At 38.8% G+C, this 23,781-nt stretch overlaps 1 protein-coding gene across 11 annotated transcripts in view; it reads left to right on the top strand.

Annotated features, from left to right (window-relative positions):
• Positions 1-1,861: 1,861 nt before the first annotated feature.
• The window catches only part of UBR2 (ubiquitin protein ligase E3 component n-recognin 2), a 123,854-nt gene continuing 101,934 nt past the window's right edge, over positions 1,862-23,781 (top strand). For 2 of the 11 annotated variants that reach the window (XM_049653247.1, XM_049653245.1), the window contains exons 1-2: positions 1,863-2,253; positions 11,334-11,593. In XM_049653247.1, coding sequence (XP_049509204.1) covers positions 2,176-2,253; positions 11,334-11,593 — 338 coding nt within the window. In that variant the 5' untranslated portion in view covers positions 1,863-2,175. Of the gene's footprint in view, positions 2,254-11,333; positions 11,594-23,781 lie in introns of those variants that run through there. The other 9 variants (XM_049653253.1, XM_049653254.1, XM_049653246.1 and 6 more) reach the window with 8 other exon arrangements.

Here is a 23,781-nt window from a genome sequence, read left to right as displayed (position 1 = left end):
ACACATTGAACAACATTTCAAGATACCACATTCTAGATATCTATGCAGATATATGCATTTTTTCTTTCTATAGAGTCATAAGAAAGTATTAAAAATGGGTTTCTTTGGGGAGGAGGGACTTGGGGTAGGTAGAGTCATATTCATTTTTCCTTTTTTTTTTAACGTTTATTTATTTTTAGAGAGAGAGTGAGAGAGCACAAGCAGGGGAGGGACAGAGAGAGAAACCTAAGCAGGCTCTGTGCTGACAGCACAGAGCCCAACATGGGGCTCAGACTCATGAACTGTGAGATCATGACCCGAGTCAAAATCAAGAGTCAGACGCTTAACTAACTGACCCACCTGGGTGCCCCGTCATTTTTCCTTTTAAAATATTCCTACATGGGTGCCTGGCTGGCTCAACCAGAGACCACGTGACTCTTGATCTCAGGGTTGTGAGTTCAAGCTCCATGTTGGGAACAGAGCTTATTTCAAAAATAAATAAATAAATAAATAAATAAATAAATAAATCCTATTAAGTTTGGATTTCTAGTCTTATATCACTTTTCTTTCTAAAAGTGATAAAAGACTTATTTGAACTATGAGATTATGGGTAATTTTTATTTCCTGATTAAAAAGAGGCAAAACAAACAAAACACATGGTTAATATTATTGTTAAAAACAATAACAACCACAAAAACATGTCCAGACCTGGATTAGATCAGATCTTTTTTTTTCTTTTGTTTTTTCTTTCTTTCTTTCTTTCTTTCTTTCTTTCTTCTTTTTTTTTCTTTCTTTTTTTTTTTTTTTCCTAATGTAATTCACAATCTCCTTCTGGGAGTAAATTAGCATGCCTGATAAAATGTGTAAATTTTCTGATAACTTCTAAAGGAACTGAAGACTGGTTCTAAGAAACCTACTCATCCAACTGTGAGTCAAGAGCCTAATTACCTCTAATCAAACACAATTTTCTTTTGTACCTAATCTATTTTTATAAAATGTCCATAACAAGAGCAAATCTTCTTTTAAAAAATTTAAAAATTTTTTTAATATTTATTTATTTTTGAGAGAAAGACAGAGAGGCAAGTGGGGGTGGGGCAGAGGGAATGGGAGACACAGAACTGGAAGCAGGCTCCAGACTCTGAGCTGTCAGCACAGAGCCTGATGCGGGGCTTGAACCCACGAACTGCCAGATCGTGACCTGAGCTGAAGTTGGAGGCTTAACTGACTGAGCCACCCAGGCACCCCAAGAGTGGATCTTGATAGACTTAATTGGTAGGCTCCTTTTCCTTTGCAGCAGCAATATTTATAATACATTTTGATAAGTGGTCATCACTAAATTACTTGTAAACGTTTTCTTTAACAATACTTACATATATTTTAAAATCTCAAAACATCTGGGTAATGTCCATCTCGGTTACAGTCTAAAAGATGAAGGCACGATGAATGGCAGGGTCATAGAACTATAGGAATAAAACGTAATTCTTTCGTTCTTTCGCGACCATCTGTCGGCCTACCATATGCTAGGCTTTGAAAAGTACTTGAGCATCTACCACGTGCCAGGCACCGTTCTAGGATCTGGGGATACAAACATGAACAAACGGAGTTGGGGGGAATAAAACTACAGTTCCCACAATGACGTGCTCTTCTGCCTCTTCCCAGGTGGGAGCTTCTTTCCGCTAGTCTCTTCCCAGGATTCTAGTTGTACAGGAAAGCCCCACCTGCTTATCTGCCATTTGCCCACGCTCTCGTTAGAAGATGGACTACAACTCCCACAATGCCTTCGGGGGGCACGCTAGAAGGGTTCCACCTGATTCCCAGTCCGGTCAAGAGGGACTACAGTTCCCAGACTGCTCTGCTTCCTCTCTTGGGTGTTATTGCTCCTTTCCCGGTGCCGGACGCGGTAGAAGCGAGCGAGAGTGCCAGGTCCTGGGTTTTCTGTGTCCTTCTCCCGGGCAGGGACGAGGCAGTGACTTGACTCTTGGGCGCCGAGCCCGGGAGGGAGCGCAGGAGGCCGTCTTCCCTCCTGTCCAGCTCACCTCACACCACTATTCTTCTTCCTCACCCGCGGCCGCTTGGACGACTCCGGACCGACTACCTGGGACACGGGTGGCAGTCTCTGCAGCCGGGGCTGTGGCGAGGCCGCGGCCCTCGGGGCGGCGGTAGCGGCGTCAGCTCTGGGGAGGAAGAGGAGGGAAGATGGCGTCGGAGCTGGAGCCCGAGGTGCAGGCCATCGACCGGAGTTTGCTGGAATGTTCGGCTGAGGAGACCGCAGGGGTGAGTGCCGGGACCGGGCGGGGACGTCCGGCCCTCGCAGGCCGCGCCCGGGGGCAGGAACTGACTCCTGGAAATCTCGGAGCAGCCCAGCTCTGACTTGGGGTAACGACCTCGCGGGGCTCTCTAGCCTCGCCGTGTGGGCAATGGTCCGGGGAGGCCACCGAGCCTGCCCCTCTCCCTCCTTCTTTATCCTCAAATAGCCCGCAGAACCGCTCTGTTCGCTCGCCGCCTTTACATTCCCTTTTTGCCTGGGAGAACCGACTGCCTTTCCATTATTCCTCCTTACCCCTCCACTCCCAAGAAGTCCCCAGGACAGGGGCCTTTGCCCTTTATGCCAGCTCTTGGCAGAGGGGAGAGGAAGACGCTTCCTGATTTGGGGGTGTAATCGCCCTGCTTTATCTGCCTAATTCCTTTTCCTCAGGTTAGTGGAGCGTTGCCTCCTCCACCAGAACATGCTACCCTAACCGGTTCCTCACTTTGTTTCTGGGACTACCCTTAGGCACCAAAGGATGCAAACGACACTGTTTTCCCTGTAACCGCCCCCCCTCCCCCCCCCCCCCCCCGTCAGTGCGTTTTTGCCCAGGTTTGGTCAGTCCACATCGTTGGTAAATGTGCGGAAAGTAGCGTCTGGGCATGTTACTGAGTGTGAGAAAGCAGTGGTGGAGGCTGGGAGATTAAAAAAAATAATTTTTCTAGGAGTTGGGCATAGTTGGATGGAAAATAAATGTTATATAACTTTGAGAGAGTAACTTTCAACAAATAGAAACTAATAATGTGAGGTTTGGTCACTGCACAGTGGGGAGCAGTTAACCCCCAAACGTAAACCGTTCAAACCCCGTACTGTAATGAAAGCGTCATAGGAATATGCTCGTGTAAGTTGCAGAGTTGTAAAATGATTACTTTAATAAACTTGATGGCATCTTTCCTCAAGAAGGACAGGGAGCACTCATTAGAACAGACTGTCCAGGATGATTATGAATGGACCAAAACAACCTAGGCCTCACTTCTCAGGCCTCTGATTTTAGGGAGGGGGTGACCTTTGAACACATGTTAATAATCTTTATGAGCAAAATTTTAGTGGGGCACCGTGCAGCTGCTGGTGGTGAGGGGTTACTGTGTGTGAATTGTCAAGAGTGGAAGTCAATGACAGGAGTAGAGGTGAAAAGTTTAAAGTGATACATTGTTGAATGATGACTGTTGAATTTTTTTTTAAGTCAACTTGTTTAGCTCTGTTTTCATTTACTTTCTGTTTAATATTGCAACAACCCAAGGATTTTCCGCCCCCATCTGCCTTTCATTTATCAAAGAGAACAGTGTTACAAGGAAGCAGTAAAATAGTCAAGGTGACAGCTATTCCCAATGTCGTCATGTCAGTATCCATATTGACATTACATTTGTTGTCTGCCTCAAAGTTTTGTTGTTGTTGTTGTTGTTGTTGTTGTTGTTGTTTTATTCCCACTGAATTTTGTGTGGCTTGGCTCCGAGATACAGGCTGTGTGCCAGATTTTTCCAGCTCTGAAAGTGCAAGTGATTGCGTTTCTCCAGCCCTGAAAGCTGTCAAGTGATTGGAGTTTCTCCAACTTGTTGTGGAAACCAGTTCTAAAACTGGTACTAGAGACCAATGTAATAATTCCTGTGTAGTGAAATTCTCAAGCAGATATAGTGGGAGAAATTAAGGGAAAAGCAATTGAAATTTATTAATTTGGACTTAATTTGAGTTTGTGACAATCCCAGTCTGAGCTACATTTTACATTTGCTCTGTTTACTTTTAAATGGCTTTCTGAACAATAAGATGAAAAAGTTTTTGGTCTAAAGGCCAACAAAATTCCCAAAAGAAGACTACTAGGATATTAAAATTAAAATTATAAAATTAAGGGGCACCTGGGTGGCTCAGTCGGTTGGACATCTGACTTCAGCTCAGGTCATGATCTCACAGTCTGTAGTTCGAGCCCCGCATCGGGCTCTGTGCTCAGCTCAGAGCCTGGACCCTGCTTCAGATTCTGTGTCTCCTCCTCTCTCTTCCCCTCCCCTGCTCATGCTCTGTCTCTCTGTGTCTCAAAAATAAATAAAAACATTCAAAAAAATTTTTTTAATTATAAAATCAAAAATTTTTAAACTAATATTAAAATACAAGATTCTTCCAGCTATATAATCTGGCCTTACTTTGTGAGGGGTCTGTATTTGTTAAAACCACATAACACTTAAAACTATTCTTTCAGCTTGGTCTATAGCACAGCCCTTCATCACAAATTAAAATGAATTAAAAAAGCTTTCTCAGATTAAAAGCAAATTTTAGAGAGGGTAAACAGAGCGGTTATTTCAGCCTTTAGACCTTTGTTACTGATAATTTCTGGGATCACATCCATTTAAAATAGCTTAATAAGCTTAGTGTCATCTTTCCCACACTTTATTTACATACTGCTTTTTACATTCCTATTATGAGGAGGAAGGTATGTATCCTAACAAGCTTGCCTCACAAAAGCAGTTATGTGCTCTTTTCGATAATTGTAAGCTTAGGATATTAAAGTAGTCCTCTCTTCTCAGTTTTCTTTTTCTTGGTAGAATTGATTCCACAAGTTTTGATTTTTCTAGCATGTCTAATCTATCTACATTTTTTGCTCCATGGATATTATTATAATGTGCTCCATTGGGTGATTGTGACTTAAGAAGTATATATATTGTTTTTCCCCAAGTAGAATAGACCTTCTCATTATAGAAGTTTTATGTAGAGTTTTATGTCTATATTGGATATTTTTTGCTTTAAAATTTTGACAGTTTTGTATATAATTTACATATGTAAATTCAATTCAGTGGTTTTTAGTATATTCATAGAGTTGAGTATCACCATAATTTTAGAACATTCTCATCACCCCCCAAAAAATCCTATACCTATTAGCAGTCACTTCCCGTTTTCCCCTAAACTCCTGAACTCTAGACAATTACTTACCTATTTTCTGTCTCCATAGATTTGCCTAGTCTGGAAATTTCATATGAATGGAATAATAACACTATGTTGTCTTTTTGACTAGTTTCTTTCACTTAGCAAATGTTGTCAAGGTGTGTCCTTGTTGTAGTATGTATCAACACACCATTTTGTTTTATTGCCAAATGATATTCCATTGTATGGATATACCATATTTTATTTATCATCGGTTGATGACATTTGGGTTGTTTCCATTTTTTGGATATTATGAATCGTGTTGCTGTGAACATTTGTGTGCATTTTTGTGGGGACATCCGTTTCTTTTTTTTGTTTTTTGTTTTTGTTTTTTTGGTTTTGGTTTTGGTTTTTGGTTTTTTTTGAGCATATACCCAGGCATGTAATTGCTGGGGTCTATGGTAATTCTATGCTTAATGTTTTGGGGAACTGTTTTCCAAAATGACTGCATCATTTTATGTTTTCACCAGCAGTATGTGAGCGTTCCAGTGAATTTCTCCAATATCTGTTGAGTGTGAAGTGCTATCTCATTGCAGTTTTGATTTGTATTTCCTTCATGACTGTAGGTGCTGAATATCTTTTCATGAGCTTATTGGCCATCTGTACATCTTTGGAAGTGTCAATTCAGACCTTTTAACTATTTTTAAATTAGATTTTTTTTCTCTTTTATTGAGTTTCTGTATTTGATTTGTGAGTGCTTTTACTTCATTTCTAGAACTCTAATTATAAGATTCGTTTAAGATTTTTCTTAACAGAGTCTTGAAAACTTCATTTTGGTACTAATGAGACTGTTGTTTTATAATTAACTTACATGTTGATCATCCTTGTTTGAAAACAAAATCAGATATGGTTAAAGGATACAATTTTTAAAAAAAATTTTTAAAAACGTTTTTCAATTAATTAATTAACTTTTTAATTTACATCCAAGTTAGCATATAGTGCAACAATGATTTCAGGAGTAGATTCCTTAATGCCCCATACCCATTTAGCCCATCCCCCTACAACCCATAAAGGATACAATTTGAATTGGGCACTAGAATAATAATCAGATGCTGTAATAAAAGGCTAACCTCTAGGGAGTCTTTCATTTTTGTGTTTATTACACTTGCTCTTTATCCCAAGGCTTAAATTTAGCATTCAAAAAAGGAAAGCTCCTGGAAACGTTGTCATTGTCCGTTGTCGTAACATGTTTACTTTAGTGGAGTGAGTTGACAGTTTCTTCACTTCCTTTATGGATGACTTCTAATAAGATAGGTGCTTATTTGTTGTGCACACTGGTTTGACAGCCACAGTGTCTTGAAGGACAAATTAACATGCAGTCAAATTACAAATCTCAATAGTTGGTCATGATGAGGAAACAGTTACAGTTAGCTTATGTTAGTTAGAGCTAATAAGAAAAGCTGTTGATTTCATTCTTCTGAGATACATGTGAGCCATTATTGTGGAAGGCAGCCAAAAAATTTTTTCCTCCTGTTCAGTTTTTCATAATTTTTTTTTCAATCTATATTGTTGCCAGTCACTAATTGAATATTTCTGGTATAGAATTCTTATGTGATTCTCTTGTTTTATATATTAAGTGTTTAAATTTAATGAAGTTAAAAATGCTTATAATAGATCCCAAATCTGTTAGGTGGTTTTAAATTTGGAGCATATGCCTGCTTTTCTTGAGCCAGATATGCAAATCTTCTTAATAATTTATAATAATATATTATAAACTGTATTTAGGATGAAATGCTCTACTAATAATTTGTAATATAATATCAGTACAAATTATATACAGTAATGTATATTATGTTATATATACTGTATTAAATATTATGGTATTATATATTGATAAATATGTAATAGCATACATAATATTATAATATATAAAATAGCATAGTCTATAAAATTTGCTGATTTTTTTCTTAATCGGTAGCTGATATTAGTTTCTGAATTTTTTGTTCAAGAACTCTATAAATAGAGGGGTGCCTGGCTGGCCCATTTGATAGAGCATGCAGCTCTCAATCTGAGGGGTCATGAGTTCAAGCCCCACATTGGGCATGGAGCCGAAGAAAGGAAGGAAGGGAGGGAGGAAGAAATCTATGAACAGATTTGACCTATCAGTGTTGTTGGGGCCACAGAGCACATAATTTCTTTTAGAAAGTATCACCTTTTATTCTCCCTGGATTAAAATCCTGCAAAAGTGGCTTCAAGAAAAATAGGAACATAGGGACTCCTGGGTGGCTCAGTCGGTTAAGCGTCCAACTTTGGCTTAGGTCATGATCTCGTGGTCTGTGAGTTTGAGCTTCGCGTGGGGCTCTGTGCTGACAGCTCTGAACCTGGAGTTTGCTTCAGATTTTGTGTCTCCCTCTCTCTCTGCCCCTGCTCTGCTTGTGCTCTCTCTCCGTCTCTCAAAAATGAATAAACGTTAAAAAAAAAATGTAAAAAAAAAAAAAAAAGAAAAATTGGAACATAAAACATAAGAAAAACAAAAATTGTTGTTAAAATAAAAGCTTTAAATGTATTGTAAATTAAAATTGCCTGAAACATAACTTCCTAGGATCATAGGAGTAAATTCTTTGAATCATAAAGCTTAATTTTTTATCCATAAACAGTAAATTTCTTAGGACAAATGGATTATCTTCATTCATGTTTTGAAATAGGGTTTCTGATAATGGGTGAAAAACTAGACATTTACCCTTAGATATGGCCAAAAAAAAATGTTTTTTTAGCTCAAAGAATTAGATTCAAGTTTGCTTGTTGGTTGATGCCTCTTTGCCTTTTACTATTGACTACTGTTTTGTTTTTTTTTTTTTAGAGTTGCACTCTTTTTTTTTTTTTTTTTTTTTTTGGGGACAGAGAGAGACAGAGCATGAACGGGGGAGGGTCAGAGAGAGAGGGAGACACAGAATCGGAAACAGGCTCCAGGCTCCGAGCCATCAGCCCAGAGCCTGACGCGGGGCTCAAACTCACGGACCGTGAGATCGTGACCTGGCTGAAGTCAGACGCTTAACTGACTGCGCCACCCAGGCGCCCCGACTACTGTTTTTTTTAACTAGCCCTTTTTATAATTAAGGACGTGTGTGTGTGTGTGTGTGTGTGTGTGTGTGTAACTTTGATTTCAAGTTACTTCTCTAAACAGAGAGAATCCTTAATCCTGCGCTGTTGTTTTAAGAGTAATTTAGTCTCTTAGTTGCATAAAGCAAACACAACTAAGTTGGTAACATTTGGAAAAGATAGTTTCAGTTTAGGGGTGAAAAGTTTTTCCACTGTGTTCTGTTACAAGCTTCAATTTAATCCCTTAACTAACAAAGTTTTTACATTTTTAGTACACATGAAAATATGAGGTTGATTAGAAAGTTAATATATATGTCCTCATGTATATTTATCTATATGTAGTTATTTTTAGAGGGAAGGGAGTGGGTAAAGATTGTACAAGTAATAGTTAAAACGAAGACCTTATACTGTTGTCTTATGGTGTTAGACCTTACTAGAATGTAAACTCTTAACAAGGATGTACATGAACTTTAGTTGTAATCCATAAGTAAACATTGGACCTATGAGTTAGCAGTTCAGTTAACTGCATTTTTGTAGAAGTGAGTGCTTTCATGTATTCTGATTTTAAATGCCTACCTGGTTGAGAGCCAGAATAAGTTGCAATTACACAAAGCAACATGGGGGACAAAGAAACATTGCAGAATTGGCAGGGATAAATGACAATATAGGGGAAAGACTTAAGATGTAAGGAAACACAAAGGGAAAAGAAAGGAGGTAGTTTGAAGGATGCCTTATCTAGGGCTTATTTGGTTTGGTTTTTAGAGACTGCAGGCCTGGATCTAGTTTATCTCTGCTTTCATTAAAGCTACGTAGAACATCTTTCTGCAGTGTCAATGTTATAGGACAGTAAGTAGTATAAACATATTTATAGTCATTCAGGTAACAGATTTTACTAAATGCCCACTGCAGCCAGGTTATGTGTTAGACCCAGGGGAAGTGGGAAAGGCAGAGGGAGTGAGGAATGGGCTGAGAAAGGCATCTTAGAGAAAGTGAAACATAAACTGAGAACTGAAGAATGAGTAGAAAGTAGCCTGAAAAGCAGAGAGAGAAGCAGTACAAGTCAGGAGGAGGAAACAAGTATGATACAAGACAAAGGACCTTATAAACCACGTTGAGGGAATTGACTGGATGCTAAATACAAGGGGAAGCTGAATGACATGATCTCATTGACATTTTGCAAGAATCATGCTGGTAGGGAGGCTGGAAAATGGACTGTACAAGGGCAAGCTTAGTGGAAATGACCAGTTAGGACCTTCTTGCATTAATAATGGTGAAAGATGGGAGTGGGGGGTTTTGGGATAGAGTAGCAGAGGTAGTGCCTATGGAGATGGATAGATAAAGAAATGAGATGGATTCATCAGATTATTTAGGAAGCCTAGTAGACAAGACATGATTAATTGGATGTCGGGTTGAGGAAGAAGGAAGATTTTCAGGTTTTCCTGGTGTGGATACTTAGGTAGATGCTGGTATGTAAAATAGGGAAGTGGGGAAAATGCCGGTTTTTGAGAAAGGTAGTGGAGATCATGAGTTCAGTTTTAGACATAGTGAGTTGGTGTTTGAATCAGGAGTAGCTGTTTCTTCTGTTTCTCTCTACGCTTACCAATACTTCTGGCCACCAAATGTGAGTTTTCCCCCCATACCTAGCAATTCCCTAATTCTCTACAGACACCAAGTGGGTGTCCTACAATTCAATTCACTTCTGACACTATGCACCTGGAGTTAGCATCAGATCCCACAGGTTAAGGGCTCAGTCCCACAACACTGCCCCCCACTACTTAAGCTGCCAGTCACAAGCAGTGGGTCCTCAGGTTGCCCAGAACTTCTGTCTGACTTGGCTACAAATCGAGGGTTACCGTGACCCTGCCTTCAAGTTCAATAATTTGCTAGAAGGCTCACAGAACTCAGGGAAATGGTTTATTTACTAGATTACTGGCTTATTGTAAAATTCTGTAGCTTAGGAATAGCAGATGGAGGAGATGCGCAGAGCAAGGTATGTGGGAAGGGGAACGGAGCTACCATGCTGTCTCTGAATGCACCAGTACTTACGAGTGCTCACCAACCCGGAAGCTCTTTGAACCCCGACATATAGACACTTTGTTATGGGGGCTTCATTACATAAGTGCAATTGATTAAATCATTGGCCATTAATGATTAGTGCATCTTCCAGCCCCTCTCACCTCCCCACGTTTCGGGGTGGAAGCTGTCATTTCCAACCTTATCACATGTTTCGTTCCCTCTGGTAACCAGCTGTCCATCTTTAGGGGTTTTCCAAAAGTCACTTCATTAACCTCAGCTCTAGCTTGGTTGAAAGGAGATTGTTATGAATAATAAAAGATACTCCTTTCATCTTTATATCACTTACCACTTAGGAAATTTCAGAAATTTTAGGAGCTCTGTGCCAGGAATGGGAAGAAGACCAAATATATATTTCTTACTATAAATCATGATATCACAGTATCTGTTAGATATCTAAGTATAATTATTCAGGTAGTTGGACCTAAAAGTTTAGAACAGAAAAGTGGCTTTTGTTTGTTTCCATCAGGGAGAGCGAAGGGAAAAGGGCTTATAGAGAGTTTGATCAGGGAAAGAAGGCATAACTGATAGAACAAAGCCTCTTCTGGTAGACTGATACTCATGAGACTGGTTTATTAATCAATGAGAAGTGTAAGTGGCATATTGGCTATTCATGTTCACTGCATACTCTTCCTATCAGCAAACTGACAAGAGAATTCAGAAGACAATCAGTATATCATTTGAGCAAAGCAGTAGAAAGGAAGTCAGATGGGCTCATTGGCTAGTGTCATGATGATCTGTGGTGGTCATTTGCATGTGAACTGCCTACAGAAGATTGCTGTAAGAGTCATTTTGAGGAGAGGGGATCATTTTACTCTAAGTAGAATTCTGAAATACTTGGCATTTTTATCAAGTTCTAATGAATTTTGCCCTTTTTGGAAAGAGTATACAGTTATGAGTGACGCCAATGAAATAATTTATAGGACTCTTTTTATCCTTATTTTTGTGCCTAAAAGAATAGAGAGTGGGTTTATTCAAATGAGCAGTTTGACATTGTGTAAGCCTACTTTTTCTTTTTTCTTTTTTAAAGAAATGGCTGCAAGCAACTGACCTCACTAGAGAAGTGTACCAGCATTTAGCCCACTATGTACCCAAAATCTACTGCAGGGGTCCCAACCCTTATCCACAGAAGGAAGACATGCTGGCACAGCATCTTTTGTTGGGACCAATGGAATGGTACCTTTGTGGTGAAGATCCTGCGTTTGGATTTCCAAAACTTGAGCAAGCAAACAAACCTTCTCATCTTTGTGGTCGTGTTTTTAAAGTAGGAGAACCTACATACTCTTGCAGGTAACATAGTGTAATTTTCTTTCTAAAAGCCTGTTTTTACCTTTTTTCCCCTGAAACCTTATGTTTTTGTTTTTAAATTAGGGAAATACATACATACTAAGAAGTGGACACAACAAATATGTATGGTCTCTTAACTAATAATGAAACAGATATTCATGTAATTATTTTCCAGGTCAAGAAATAGAACATCATCAGCATTCCAGCAAACCACTGTGTGCTTTCTCCCTCCCCTGTAATTAACTGCTGCCCTGGCTCTTGTAATAATAATTTCTTTGCTTTTCTTGTTAGTTTCTTTAGTTCCGGTGTCTCTTACTAATGTTCAAGGTATCTCACATTTGGCCAGTTGGATCCCTATCACACTAGCATCGTCCTTTGCACATTGCTGCCTTAGTTTTTGAGTGCTTCTTTGCTTTCTGGCACAAGATGTCCACAGCTCACTTTGTACTTAACTCCGATCCACATGTAGAATCAGCCATTTCTACCAGGAGTTTCATTTAAGGTAGGAATGGTAGTTAGAAACCATTATCTGGGTGCTCTATGTACTTACTTGCCAAGGATAACTTTACCTTTTTTTTTTTTGTTATTTCTTGTTGAGAACTGAGTGTACAAGTAGAAGATGGAGAGGAAAGTGTCCTATTTCCTTTAAGACCATCTATTCCTATTTCACAGAACTAGTCGTTGTCAACAGTTTCCTATGTATCCTTCCAGAAATTTCCTCTGCATATGCAGGCCCATATATATGGCTATCTTACACATATATGCAACCACACATACAAAAGGGAATATGTGTTATATATACTGGGCTAAATTTTCCTTTCTCTGTTTAACAAAATCTTGACTTCTGTCCATATCAGCTGATATTGCTAGATTAAATATTGCATTGTGTGATTGTACAGTTTGTAGAGGCATTATGTAACATTTTTTTCCTTAACACTTTTTCCTTAAAATCTAATGAATTCAATTTTGGTTAAGGACTGTAGCTGTCTATGGTTGTCTTTATAAGCATGGTCAGAATACCAATGGAGATCTTTTTATATTTTGAAATACTGTTCTAGTTTTTTGTTTGTCTTTATAAAAACTTCTTTGAGTTCTCTATTGATATTGGAAACAATAAATCTACTTCATGATGTACAGATGAGGAAACTGAGATACACTTGTTCCAGTAATGTCCTTTTGTAGCAAAGGGATCCAGTTCCAACACTTGTATTTGAATGTTGTATCTTTTCATTTTCAGTCTGGAATGTTTTCTCAGGTTTTTTTTTCCATGATCTTGATACTTTTGAAGATTACCAGCCAGTTATTTTTTAAATGTCTGCCCGTTTGGTCTATCTGATTCACTTTATGATTGGACTCAGGTTGCATCTTTCACAGGAATATCATAGAACTCACATGTTTTCATTATACCTTACCAAGTGGTATGTGATTTTGATTTGTTTGATAGATGGTGATGTTAGTTTTGATCACTTGATTAAGGTGATGTCTACAAGACTTCTCTACTGTGAAGTTACTCTTTTACTCTTTATAATCAATAAGTATTTTGTGGGGAGGTACTCTAAGCTATTAAATATCCTGTTCCCTATCACACATTCAATTTATTCATTTGTTTATGTCAGTATGTATTCATGGAGGCCCATTATTCCTGTGCTCGAATAGTTCTAGCTTTGACTCTTGGGAGTCCCTTCAGGCTTTGTTATTTTCATGTCCTCATCATTCTTTGAACAATTCCTTGTTCCATCAGAGATGTTTAGGGCACGTCTTGGACTTTCCTCTGCTCTAGACCTGAAATTAATCATTTCTCTAAGGAGCCTGGTTCCATTTTAGTAGAGATTAGTGTTAAGAAATAAGATACTAGGTGTGCTTGTTGCTATTGGTATGTCACTAATTCCAGGCCCTCTCAGTGGATCTATATTTTATATCTGTCTACAGATAACATACTGAAAGAAATATTGAAAACCAGGCATTTACAATAATCTCTCCAGTTCCAATCCAATACCACAGGCTTCTCTCGTTTTCTCCCTTTGCATATTTGTAACTTCTCTGATGAATCTGCTTCTCATTATCCTAAATATATTTACTTATTTGATCACTTCCTTCTGTGCAACCATTCTTTTGCTGCTGTGGCCATTGCCATCCAGCTCTGCATAATCGCCCTCCTTCCCCCATTTGGGCTTCATATGCTATTCTGGGCTATGGTGGCCTTCCCCCACCCTTGTTAGGGCAGATCTAAAAGAAGAAGTCTTACTTTAAGATGCATGGTCATGGGGGCTCAGTTGGTTAAGCATCTGACTCTTGATTTTGGCACAGGTAATGATCTCACAGTTCTGTGAGTTTGAGCCCCTGCATCGGGCTCTGCACTAACAGTTCAGAACCTCTCCCCCTCTTTCTCTGCCCTTCCCCCTCTCTCGTGCATGCATGCTCTCTCTCTCAAAATAAATAAACTAAAAAAAAAAAAAAAGATGCATGGTCATGGCCCTTGTGCTAAATCAGCTGGGTGTCTCTCTTGACTGAAACTCCACAGTCCTCTAGCACTGCTTACTGGACCTCAAGTATCTCTGTGCCACTTTTGATTCCATAGTGGCCATTCTCTGGTAAACTTGGAGACAAGTCTGGTAAATAAACTCTGCATGTGCAGCCCAGCCCTTAGCCAAGAACTCATCCACAGGTGACCCCCACATACACTTCTGTCCCTTCCTGGTTACTTGATCTGCACATATTGCCTCTCTGGTACCCTGACTCAAGGCTGCTATCTGTTTTATCTGCTCCAAACATTGATCTAGTCTCAGCTCAGTGGGACCTTCCTGCAACACTTAGATTCTAGCTCACTGTGCCACAGGTGGGAATTCACACCCTGAGTGGGAGATCCTCATGTATTCATATGGTTTTGTGCTTGTGTACAGTAGGAGTCTGGTTCTGTTACAACCGGAAGTGAAAGTCCCAATATGTATTTTAACAGAGAAAGTTGCTTATGTTTGTTGAACACCTTCTAGGTGCCAGATTTAATGCCAAGTACTTCATGTAAAGTTACGTTTAATCCTTCCATAAACTTCTGAGATAATATCCCTGAGGAAACTGAGGCTCAGAGTGGTTAAGTGACTTAACCTGCAGTCATAAACCAGGTAGTTTTGCTTTTTCATATTTTTAGGAAAAAAAAAAAAAACCCAGCCCTTTTTGTGGTCATTCTCCTGGCCCCTGAAACTCAGAAATCTGGGAACTACTACTAGCAGTAGTAGTAATTACCCAGTAAGGCTCTTGTTTCCTAAGCAGAAAATCAAGTTACATTCCAGTACTGTCTTCTGTACTACAAAGTACGGCAAAGAATAGTAAATAAAAATATTTGGGCTGGAGACAGAGCTTTTGGTGACAGTATTGTGAACTTGGCCTGAATCCTTTACTCCCTCATTATCCTTGGTTAGACTAGTCTGTAAGGTACTCTTTCCTGATGAGAGATGTTTGGCACTTACAAAAGTCTCATGCGTATTAGATGCTCAGCAAATACTTGTTGAGGAAATGTCTATTACGTTGTTCAAAGTACGGAGGACAGTTTTAAAGGTATTAATTTGCTATTCCTATGTGAGTTAAATTGCTTGAGTATTTCTAATTTTTGCCCATTTCCATACCTGTCCAGTGGCAATATCCTGTTTATCGTAAGCCAGCTACTTTGGGAGATGTTATTCGTGATTCTGTACAAAAAATCCTTCCCACTCGAGATTTTTAACTTCAAATATTCAGTTATACCCAGCCAATTAATTAATAGGGCAGCTGGTGCTACATGTACACAACACATTGATCTCTCTTATGAATTTATTGCCATCTCATTTAATCTTCTAACCATAGGCACAGTATTCAGGAATTTTGTTAGTCCCAGGAATTTCATATATGTCTGTGTGGGTCCATCCAGAGGAGAAGAGGTTAGGTACAGGTTTGAATGCTTTATATGGAGGCCTTCATTAAATTGTCAAGAGTTCTGGATCTTCCATTAACAGAAGATCAAGTAAGAAGTATCTTACTGTCTTTTTTTTTTTTTTTAAATGTTTATTTGTTTTTGAGAGAGAGAGAGAGAGAGACAGAGACAGAGACAGAGTGCGAATAGGGGACAGGTAGAGAGAAAGGGAGACACAGAATCCGAAGCAGGCTCCAGGCTCTAGGCTCTGAGCTGTCAGCACAGAGCCTGACGTGGGTCTCAAACCCACAAGAAGTAGGACACTTAATTGGCTGAGCCACCCAGGCGCCCTGAAGTCAATTTCTAAAAAGCAATAGCTGAGGCTGTTCTTTGTGTTTCTGTCCTTAATATACCCTTACTATACCCTTGACTCTCTTTAGATGTCAACAAAGTACAAATTTTCTCCTCACAACATGAGGTGTTCTCCTACTGATGGTGCCTTCCTTTTCATTGATCATATATATCCTCTAACTATACAGTTAGAATATCCAGAACTGGGATGAATAGATTAACCTAAACCGTCACACTGTAGTGAAATGAATTTAAGCATCCGACTCTTGATTTCAGCTCAGTTCATGGTCTTGCAGTGTGTGAGTTCTAGCCCAGCATCGGGCTCTGTGCTGATGGTGCAGAGCTTGCTTGGGATTGTGTCTCCCCCTCTCTCTGCCCCTCCCCTGCTTGCTCTCTCTTTTTCTCTCAAAATAAATAAATAAACATTAGAAAAAAATTTTTGTAATAATAGACACAAAACATACATTTGGCTGTATCTTTCCAAAGGTACAAAAGTGTATGCCGTGAAAAATAACCTTCCTTCTCCATCCCTTAATTTCCCCGTTTTCTTTTTTTTTTTTTTAATTTTTTTTTTCAACATTTTTTATTTATTTTTGGGACAGAGAGAGACAGAGCATGAACGGGGGAGGGGCAGAGAGAGAGGGAGACACAGAATCGGACACAGGCTCCGGGCTCCCAGCCATCAGCCCAGAGCCTGACGCGGGGCTCGAACTCACGGACCGCGAGATCGTGACCTGGCTGAAGTCGGACGCTTAACCGACTGCGCCACCCAGGCGCCCCATTTCCCCGTTTTCTTATCCAGAAGTGATCACTGCTAGTAGTTTCTGTGTATTCTTCCCGATGCAAAGCATTTATATATTATTCAGTAAACGCTAGAATATGACATAAACTGTTTCCACCTTATCTTATTTAAAATTTGTCCTTAAAATTGTTATATAATATTATATAGAGAGAGAACGTGCTCACTTATGTTTTTAATGGCTGATTATTATTGAATGAATATCCTATCCTTTACTTACTAGCCTTCTATTAGTAGACGTTTCGGTTGTTTCTAGTATTATAAATAATACTGCACTGAATATCTTTGTATGTCTTTGTGTATATATAGATGTAGATCCACAGGATACATTCCTAAAAGTAAAATTTCTAGGTCAAAGGATGGATACATTTATTTCTCTTTTCAGACCAGCAGTAAAAACTGGAGACGAAATGAAAAGGAGATGATGTGCTAGTTTGAGGAAGAGAATCAATATGAGGGACAAACAACAGAAACTACAATGGGTGTGTGTTGGGAAAGTTTGGAAAATCTGTCTTCTAGCTAGCCTTATAGGGAGAAGAAACCAGAAAGTACCGGCTAGAATGTGGCAACCAGAAAGAGGAGGCAGATTGGCCAGTTATCTGAACTGTGGAAGAAAGAAAGCAGCGTCTGGTGACCTGCATATAGACAGATAAGTAGCCTGGGGTGGGAGAGAAAAATTTAATCTATAAAGGGCCCTATAGGGCCTAAATTTGGACCACACTCTTAACAGCTCTTTCTAAACTTTGCTGTTACCTGAAGTTGGCCACACTCCGGGTTAAAGGCTCTGTCCTTCACAACAAGACTATCCAAGATACAACTGCAAGTTTAGAGATTCTCAGGGACACCCTCAATTCTGATCAGCTGGCTGCAAATTTTGGGTGTCTCCACAGACTACTTTAGATTGCATAATTCACTAGAACAACTCCTAGAACTGAGGAAAATGCTGTACTTAAGACTGAAGTTTTATCACAGCGAAAAGATACAAATCAGAATCAGCCAAAGAGATACATAGGCAAGATTTCTGAATGCAAAGCTTCTGTTGTCCTCAGGGGCACATTATTTTCCTGGCACATTAATGCATGACAGTACACAAACAGTATTGGCAACCAGGGAATCTCACCCAGGCCCTGGTGTCCAGAATTTTTATTGGAGTTTCATCAGGTAGGCATGACTAACCGAATCATTGCCCACAGGACTTAATGTCCAGCTCCACTTCCCTTCCCAGATGTAGGGCTGATATTACGTGGCTGAAAGCCCCAACCCTCCATTCATATGGTTTGTCTTTCTGGAATAGCCAATCCCCACTCTGTGTCATTCATTAGTATAATAAACTATCAGGTGGGAGGGGCAGCATAGTAACAAAGATACTCCTATCACAGGGGAAATTCTAAGGATTTAGAGTTCCCTCCCAGGAACTAGGACAAAAGCCAGCCAAATTCTTTAATTCCACAGTTGTTGAGAAAGTAAATGAGATCCTTTGTGTATTGCTTTCCAATATTTTTAGCACAAGGTAAACTCTTAGTAAATGGCCATGCTGGGGTCCTGCGGATGAACGGCTCCTTGTTAGTCCCATGTCTCATGTATTCCTATAAAACCCAGTGCCCTGGTAAAATGACATGGAGCGTATCACTTGGAAAGATGAAATATAGTTATTGGAATTCTAGGTGAGTTTCTAAACTAGATCCTTGAGAGATAAAAGTGGTTTATGTGTATAGGATAGAGATTTTCTTAAACTAGAAAAAATGATATTCAGGAGTCTTTTATGTGTGGTTCGTAGGAAGGGGATTTGTGAAGGGATTTAGGTTGGTTTTTCTGCAGTTACTGGTTCATAATTTCTAAACTTGTGTAGGTCATAAATTATTTTTGTCAGAAGAAGCTATCTGTTGTCAGGCAGTAGGCTAATATTTATGATATTTGTCTGTACTTAGTTAGCTATTAGGAAAAGTATAGTCAAATTTAACACTTGTTGGGGCACCTGGGTGGCTCAGTCAGTTGAGCGTCCAACTCTGGCTCTGGTCATAATCTCACAGTTCGTGGATTTGAGCCCCACATTGGGGCTCACCACTGTCAGGACAGAGCCGCTTCGGATCCTCAGTCCCCCTCTCGCTGCCCCTTTCCCACTTGTACTCTCTCTCAAAAATAAATAAACATTAGAAAAAAATTTTAACACTTGTTATTCCTTTCTAAATAGAGATGGTTGTTCTTTTTTTTTTTTTTAACGTTTTATTTATTTTTGAGACAGAGAGAGACAGAGCATGAACGGGGGAGGGGCAGAGAGAGAGGGAGACACAGAATCGGAAGCAGGCTCCGAGCCATCAGTCCAGAGCCCGACGCGAGGCTCGAACTCACGGACCATGAGATCGTGACCTGAGCTGAAGTCGGACGCTTAACCGACTGAGCCACCCAGGCGCCCCTAGAGATGGTTGTTCTTAGAGGCAATAATCTTAGTGCTGATTTTGATCATAACTCTGTTTTGCCATTTGATAACCATTAAGAAAAATAAAATGTTAGTAGAATATGAAATACTTAGTGTGGTATAAATTTTGAGTTTAACGCTTCTATTAGATGTAAAGAAGTTAGGTTTCATTCCATTGTTTTCTTTGTATAGTTAAATTGAGAACTTTTTTATTATTATTAGATTTTTATTTATTTAAGTAATCTCTACACCTGGCATGGGACTCAAATTCATGACCCCGAGATTGAGAGTTTCATGTTCATCTGAGTGAGTCAGCAGGAGGCCTGACAACATTTTACTTTATTTTTTTTAACTATTTAAAAACTTACTGCGTGAATGTTATAGATAACCAAAGGTTATGGTTGGGAGTTAATGCTCCCATCAGGAATATTCTTAGCATATGTTTCCAGGTAGTACCTTATGATGCTTTACTGTAAACTATTAAATGGTTTTGCTCAGGTTTAACTTTTTTTTTTTAACTCTGATTTTGTTGGTCTTGACAGATGAAGTTATGCTAAAACTACTAAAAACCCTACATTTTTGAAGACTTTAACTATCCAAAATACATTACTCAGACTGTGTGACCCGTTTAGATCAGTGAGGGCAGTGAGTGGAGGGTTCTGCTCTGGTTAGTTGCTTAATAGCATGTTACATCTCCATAAACTTAGCATCATGCTTTTTAGGGTCCAGCACAGCAAGGGAAGAGTAGAGCCAGAGGGTCTTGCCCAGCAAAGAAATTGCACCAGCTCGGGATTAGCCACCCTGCCCATGTCCCTTTAGTCAGGACTAATCAGAAGGCCTCTCTGTCCAGCTGCAAAACAGGGTGTCTGGAAGAGATGCAAACTCTGTGGCTGAACATTAGAAGTCTCTTCAATGATTTTTTAGGGCTATGGAGTTGTTTTTCCTTCCTCCCAGAGTAGTTATGATAAAATGAGGTAATCTATATAAATAAAGTACTTGCAGAATTATATTTATATATGTAAAAAAATTTTCAACCAAACACTGAGTCTTCAGTTGAGTTACTGAGCCATGAGTAATACATCAAGCAGAGGGGTAAACATACTCTGTGTGGAAATATAAAGCTCTAATGTGGAAGAATGAACCTCTTATTTCTAGTAAGAAGAGTTTGTTTAGTTTCTTGGTTTTTTAAAAAACTTGAAAACTTGATCTCTTTTTAAAAAGCTGAGTTCTATTTTAAGACTTTCTTTTTGACGTGAATACTCCAGAGATTGAAATCAATGCTGTGTTAGTTTAAAAACTTTTAGTTACCTCTGGGGCGCCTGGGTGGCTCTCAGTCGGTTGAGCATCCAACTTTGGCTCAGGTCATGATCTCATGGTTTGTGGGTTCGAGCCCCATGTCAGGCTCTGTGCTGACAACTCAGCCTGAAGCCTACTTCGGATTCTGTCTCTCTCTGTCTCTGTCTCTCTCTGTCTCTCTCCCCCGCCCCCCCCCCCCCCCCGCCGTTTGTGCTCTCTCTTGAAAATAAATAAATAAACATTAAAAAATATGTATATATTAGGGGTGCCTGGGTGGCTCAGTCGTTTGAGTGTCCAACTTTGGCTCAGGTCATGATCTCACATCTTGCAGGTTCGAGCCTCGCATCAAGCTCTGTGCTGACAGCTCAGAGCCTGGAGCCTGCTTCAGATTCTGTGTCTCTCTCTCTCTCTCTCTCTCTCTCTCTCTCTCTCTGCTCCTCCCCCGCTCTCACTCTTTCTCTCCCCCCAAAATAAAATAAAATAAACATTTAAAATGATTAAAATATATATACAATATACATATAACATATATATTGTACATAATACATGTAATATATGTTATATGTATTTACATATAATATATATAACATTATAGTATATATATGATTTACATATATAACTTACACATATACATGTTATATATAACATATATATTTACATAATATATAATATATGTTATATATGACATGTATTATATATTATACATATTATATATAATACATATTTTATATGTAATACATGTTATATATGTATAACGTATTCTATAAATTATATATATTAGTTATCTCTAATTATGGATATGCAACAGGAATGAAATTATACTGTATATATTGCAGTTGTGGCTTTTTTTCCATTTAACAATTTGTCTTGGAGATCGTTCTCTGACAGTATATATAAATCATCATTCTTTTAAATGCTGTATTTTGATAGTAAGTTCAGGCCATAATTTATTTGATTGCTCTGTTAATGAAATTAGAAATGGCTACTTCGAGGGCTTTTTCCTATAATAAACTAGAGTGCAAAAAACACTCTGTACATATTTGTACACATCTCTTTTTACACGTCTCAGTATTTTTCTTTTAAGTTTATTTTTATTTATTTTGAGAGAGAGATAGCAAGTGGGGGTGGGGCAGAGAGAGAGGGAGACAGAACCCCAAGCAGGCTTTGTGCTGTCAGCACAGAGCCCGACATGGGGCTCAAACTCACAAACAGTGAGATTGTGACCTGAGCCGAAATCAAGAGTCAGACACTTAACCAACTGAGCTTCCCAGGTGCTCCTGTCTCAGTATTTTTCAAGGTAAATGCCTAGAAATAGAATTTCAATGCTGTGTGTTGTCACTGTGAGCTTCAGTATGTTGGAAATCCCCTTGTCTGCACTGCTCTCTCTGCCCTGGAAGATGACAGGGAGAGGGCAGTTGATATTTCCTAGGTAATTGAGATTCCTGTAGTTGTCTAAAAGGAGTCTTACATTCTTGGTTTACAGATTTGAGATCATTTTTGTTTACTGTTACCAGTTTGTTGCAGGATCAAACAGGAGTACCTGGCATATAATACCAACTTTATATGCATGCCTTTGTCTAGATGTTAGGAAATAGTAGAACTATGACTGGATTACTATGGGCTGATCCTTTCAGGTAAGGAAAATCAGATTTATATCACTAGAATTTTCCTCTTTGTACCCAATTGAGTTCTTTTTTTTTAAAGGGAAAATTTGTATATTTCAAAAGGCACAAATCTTAATTGTACATTTTTGATAATAGTTAACCTCATGTAACTCACATCCCTTCAAGATAGATTTCCTTCTGACTAGAAATTTCCTTCTTAGTAGCTCTAGCCCCTAGGTGACCACTATTCTGATAATTTCAACTTAGATTAGTTTCACCTGTTATAGAACTTCATAAAAATGAAATCACTCTTTTGTGCCTGGTTTTACTCACATAATATCTATCAGATTTATCCACATGGTTATGATTACTGGAAATTGGGTTTCATTTTAATTGCTGAGTAGTAGTCCATTGTATGAATGTACTATAGTTGCCCATAATCCATTGTCCTATAGGTAAACATTTTAGGTTGTTTCCAGTTTGAGGCTATCATGAATAAAGAAAGCCTCTATGACCTTTTTTTTTTTTTAACAATTCTATTTTTTTAGTGAAAAAAATTTTAATTTAAAGGAAAGAAAATGGTAATTTATTTCATAAATCATATCAGTTTATGCCAGCGTTGTTTTAAATACAACATATTAAAGTACTAGGTGTTATTATCCTTTACTTAACTCTACTTCTGTGTGTTTTAATATACCAAATAACATAAATCTTCCTCCATTAAAAATCTTCAGCTTTTGGGTTGTCTGGGTGGCTCAGTCAACCGTTGGACGTCTGACTTCGGCTCAGGTCAGGATCCCATGGTGTGGGTTTGAGCCTCGCATCTGCCTCTGTGTAGAGTCTGGAGCCTGTTTCGTATTCTGTCTGTCTGTCTGTCTGTCTCTCTCTCTCTCTCTCTCTCTCTCTCTCTCTCTGCCTCTCTCTGCCCCTCCCTGACTCGTGCTCTGTCTCTCTTAAAAATAAATAAACATTTAAAAAAAGTTTTTTTTAAATCTTCAGCTTTTTATGACACATTTTAGGGATATTAAGATACCATTAAAATAGACCTTTCTAGACAGTAATCTAATACAGTGAACATTCTTAGCTGATACATTAATTGCTGGCTGTTACCATTTGCAAACAAGTATTTTTATGGACTTATGTTTAATTTTTCATGGATAAATCCTTAGGAGCAGAATTGCTGGGTCAGAGGGCAAGTATATGTTGAACTTAAGAAACTTAAGAACTTAAGAAACCCAGAAACTTTTCTCTGAAATGGTTTTTTGTTCCCACCAGTGATGTCTGAAAGTTCCACTTGCTCCATATCCTCCCCAACATTTGATGTTGTCATTTTTTTAAATTTTTGCTATTCTGTGTAGTGGTATCTCATTATGCTTTTAATTATCCCTAATGACTAATGATGTTGGTGCAATTTTACACGTACTTATTGCTCATTCATCTAACTTCTAAAGTGTTTGTTCCAGTCTTTTGTCTATTTTTTATTGAACTGTTTGTCCTTTTATTATTGAGTTTTGGAGTTCTTTATATACTGCGGATACGAGTCCTTTTTGTCAGACATGTTTTGTGAGTAGTTTCTCCTAGCCTGTGACTTGTCTATATGGTGTCTTGATGACAGAAGTTTTTAATTGCGATGCCAGTTTACCAGTTTTTTTCTTTTTGGATGATTGTTTCCTATGTTTAAGAAATGTCTGCCTTCCCCCAGGTAGCAAAGATAGTCTGTCTGTGTTCTTCTCTAAGTTTTCTTTTATCGGCTTTTCTATTGTAGATTTTATGTCTGGGTTTATGATCTGTCTCAGACTAATTTTTTATATGGCTTAAGGTAGGGGTTGAGCTGCATTTATT

This window comes from Panthera uncia (assembly GCF_023721935.1).
Source record: "Panthera uncia isolate 11264 chromosome B2 unlocalized genomic scaffold, Puncia_PCG_1.0 HiC_scaffold_24, whole genome shotgun sequence".
Lineage (NCBI taxonomy): Eukaryota > Metazoa > Chordata > Mammalia > Carnivora > Felidae > Panthera > Panthera uncia.
This window is presented reverse-complemented; position numbering and strand designations above follow the sequence as displayed.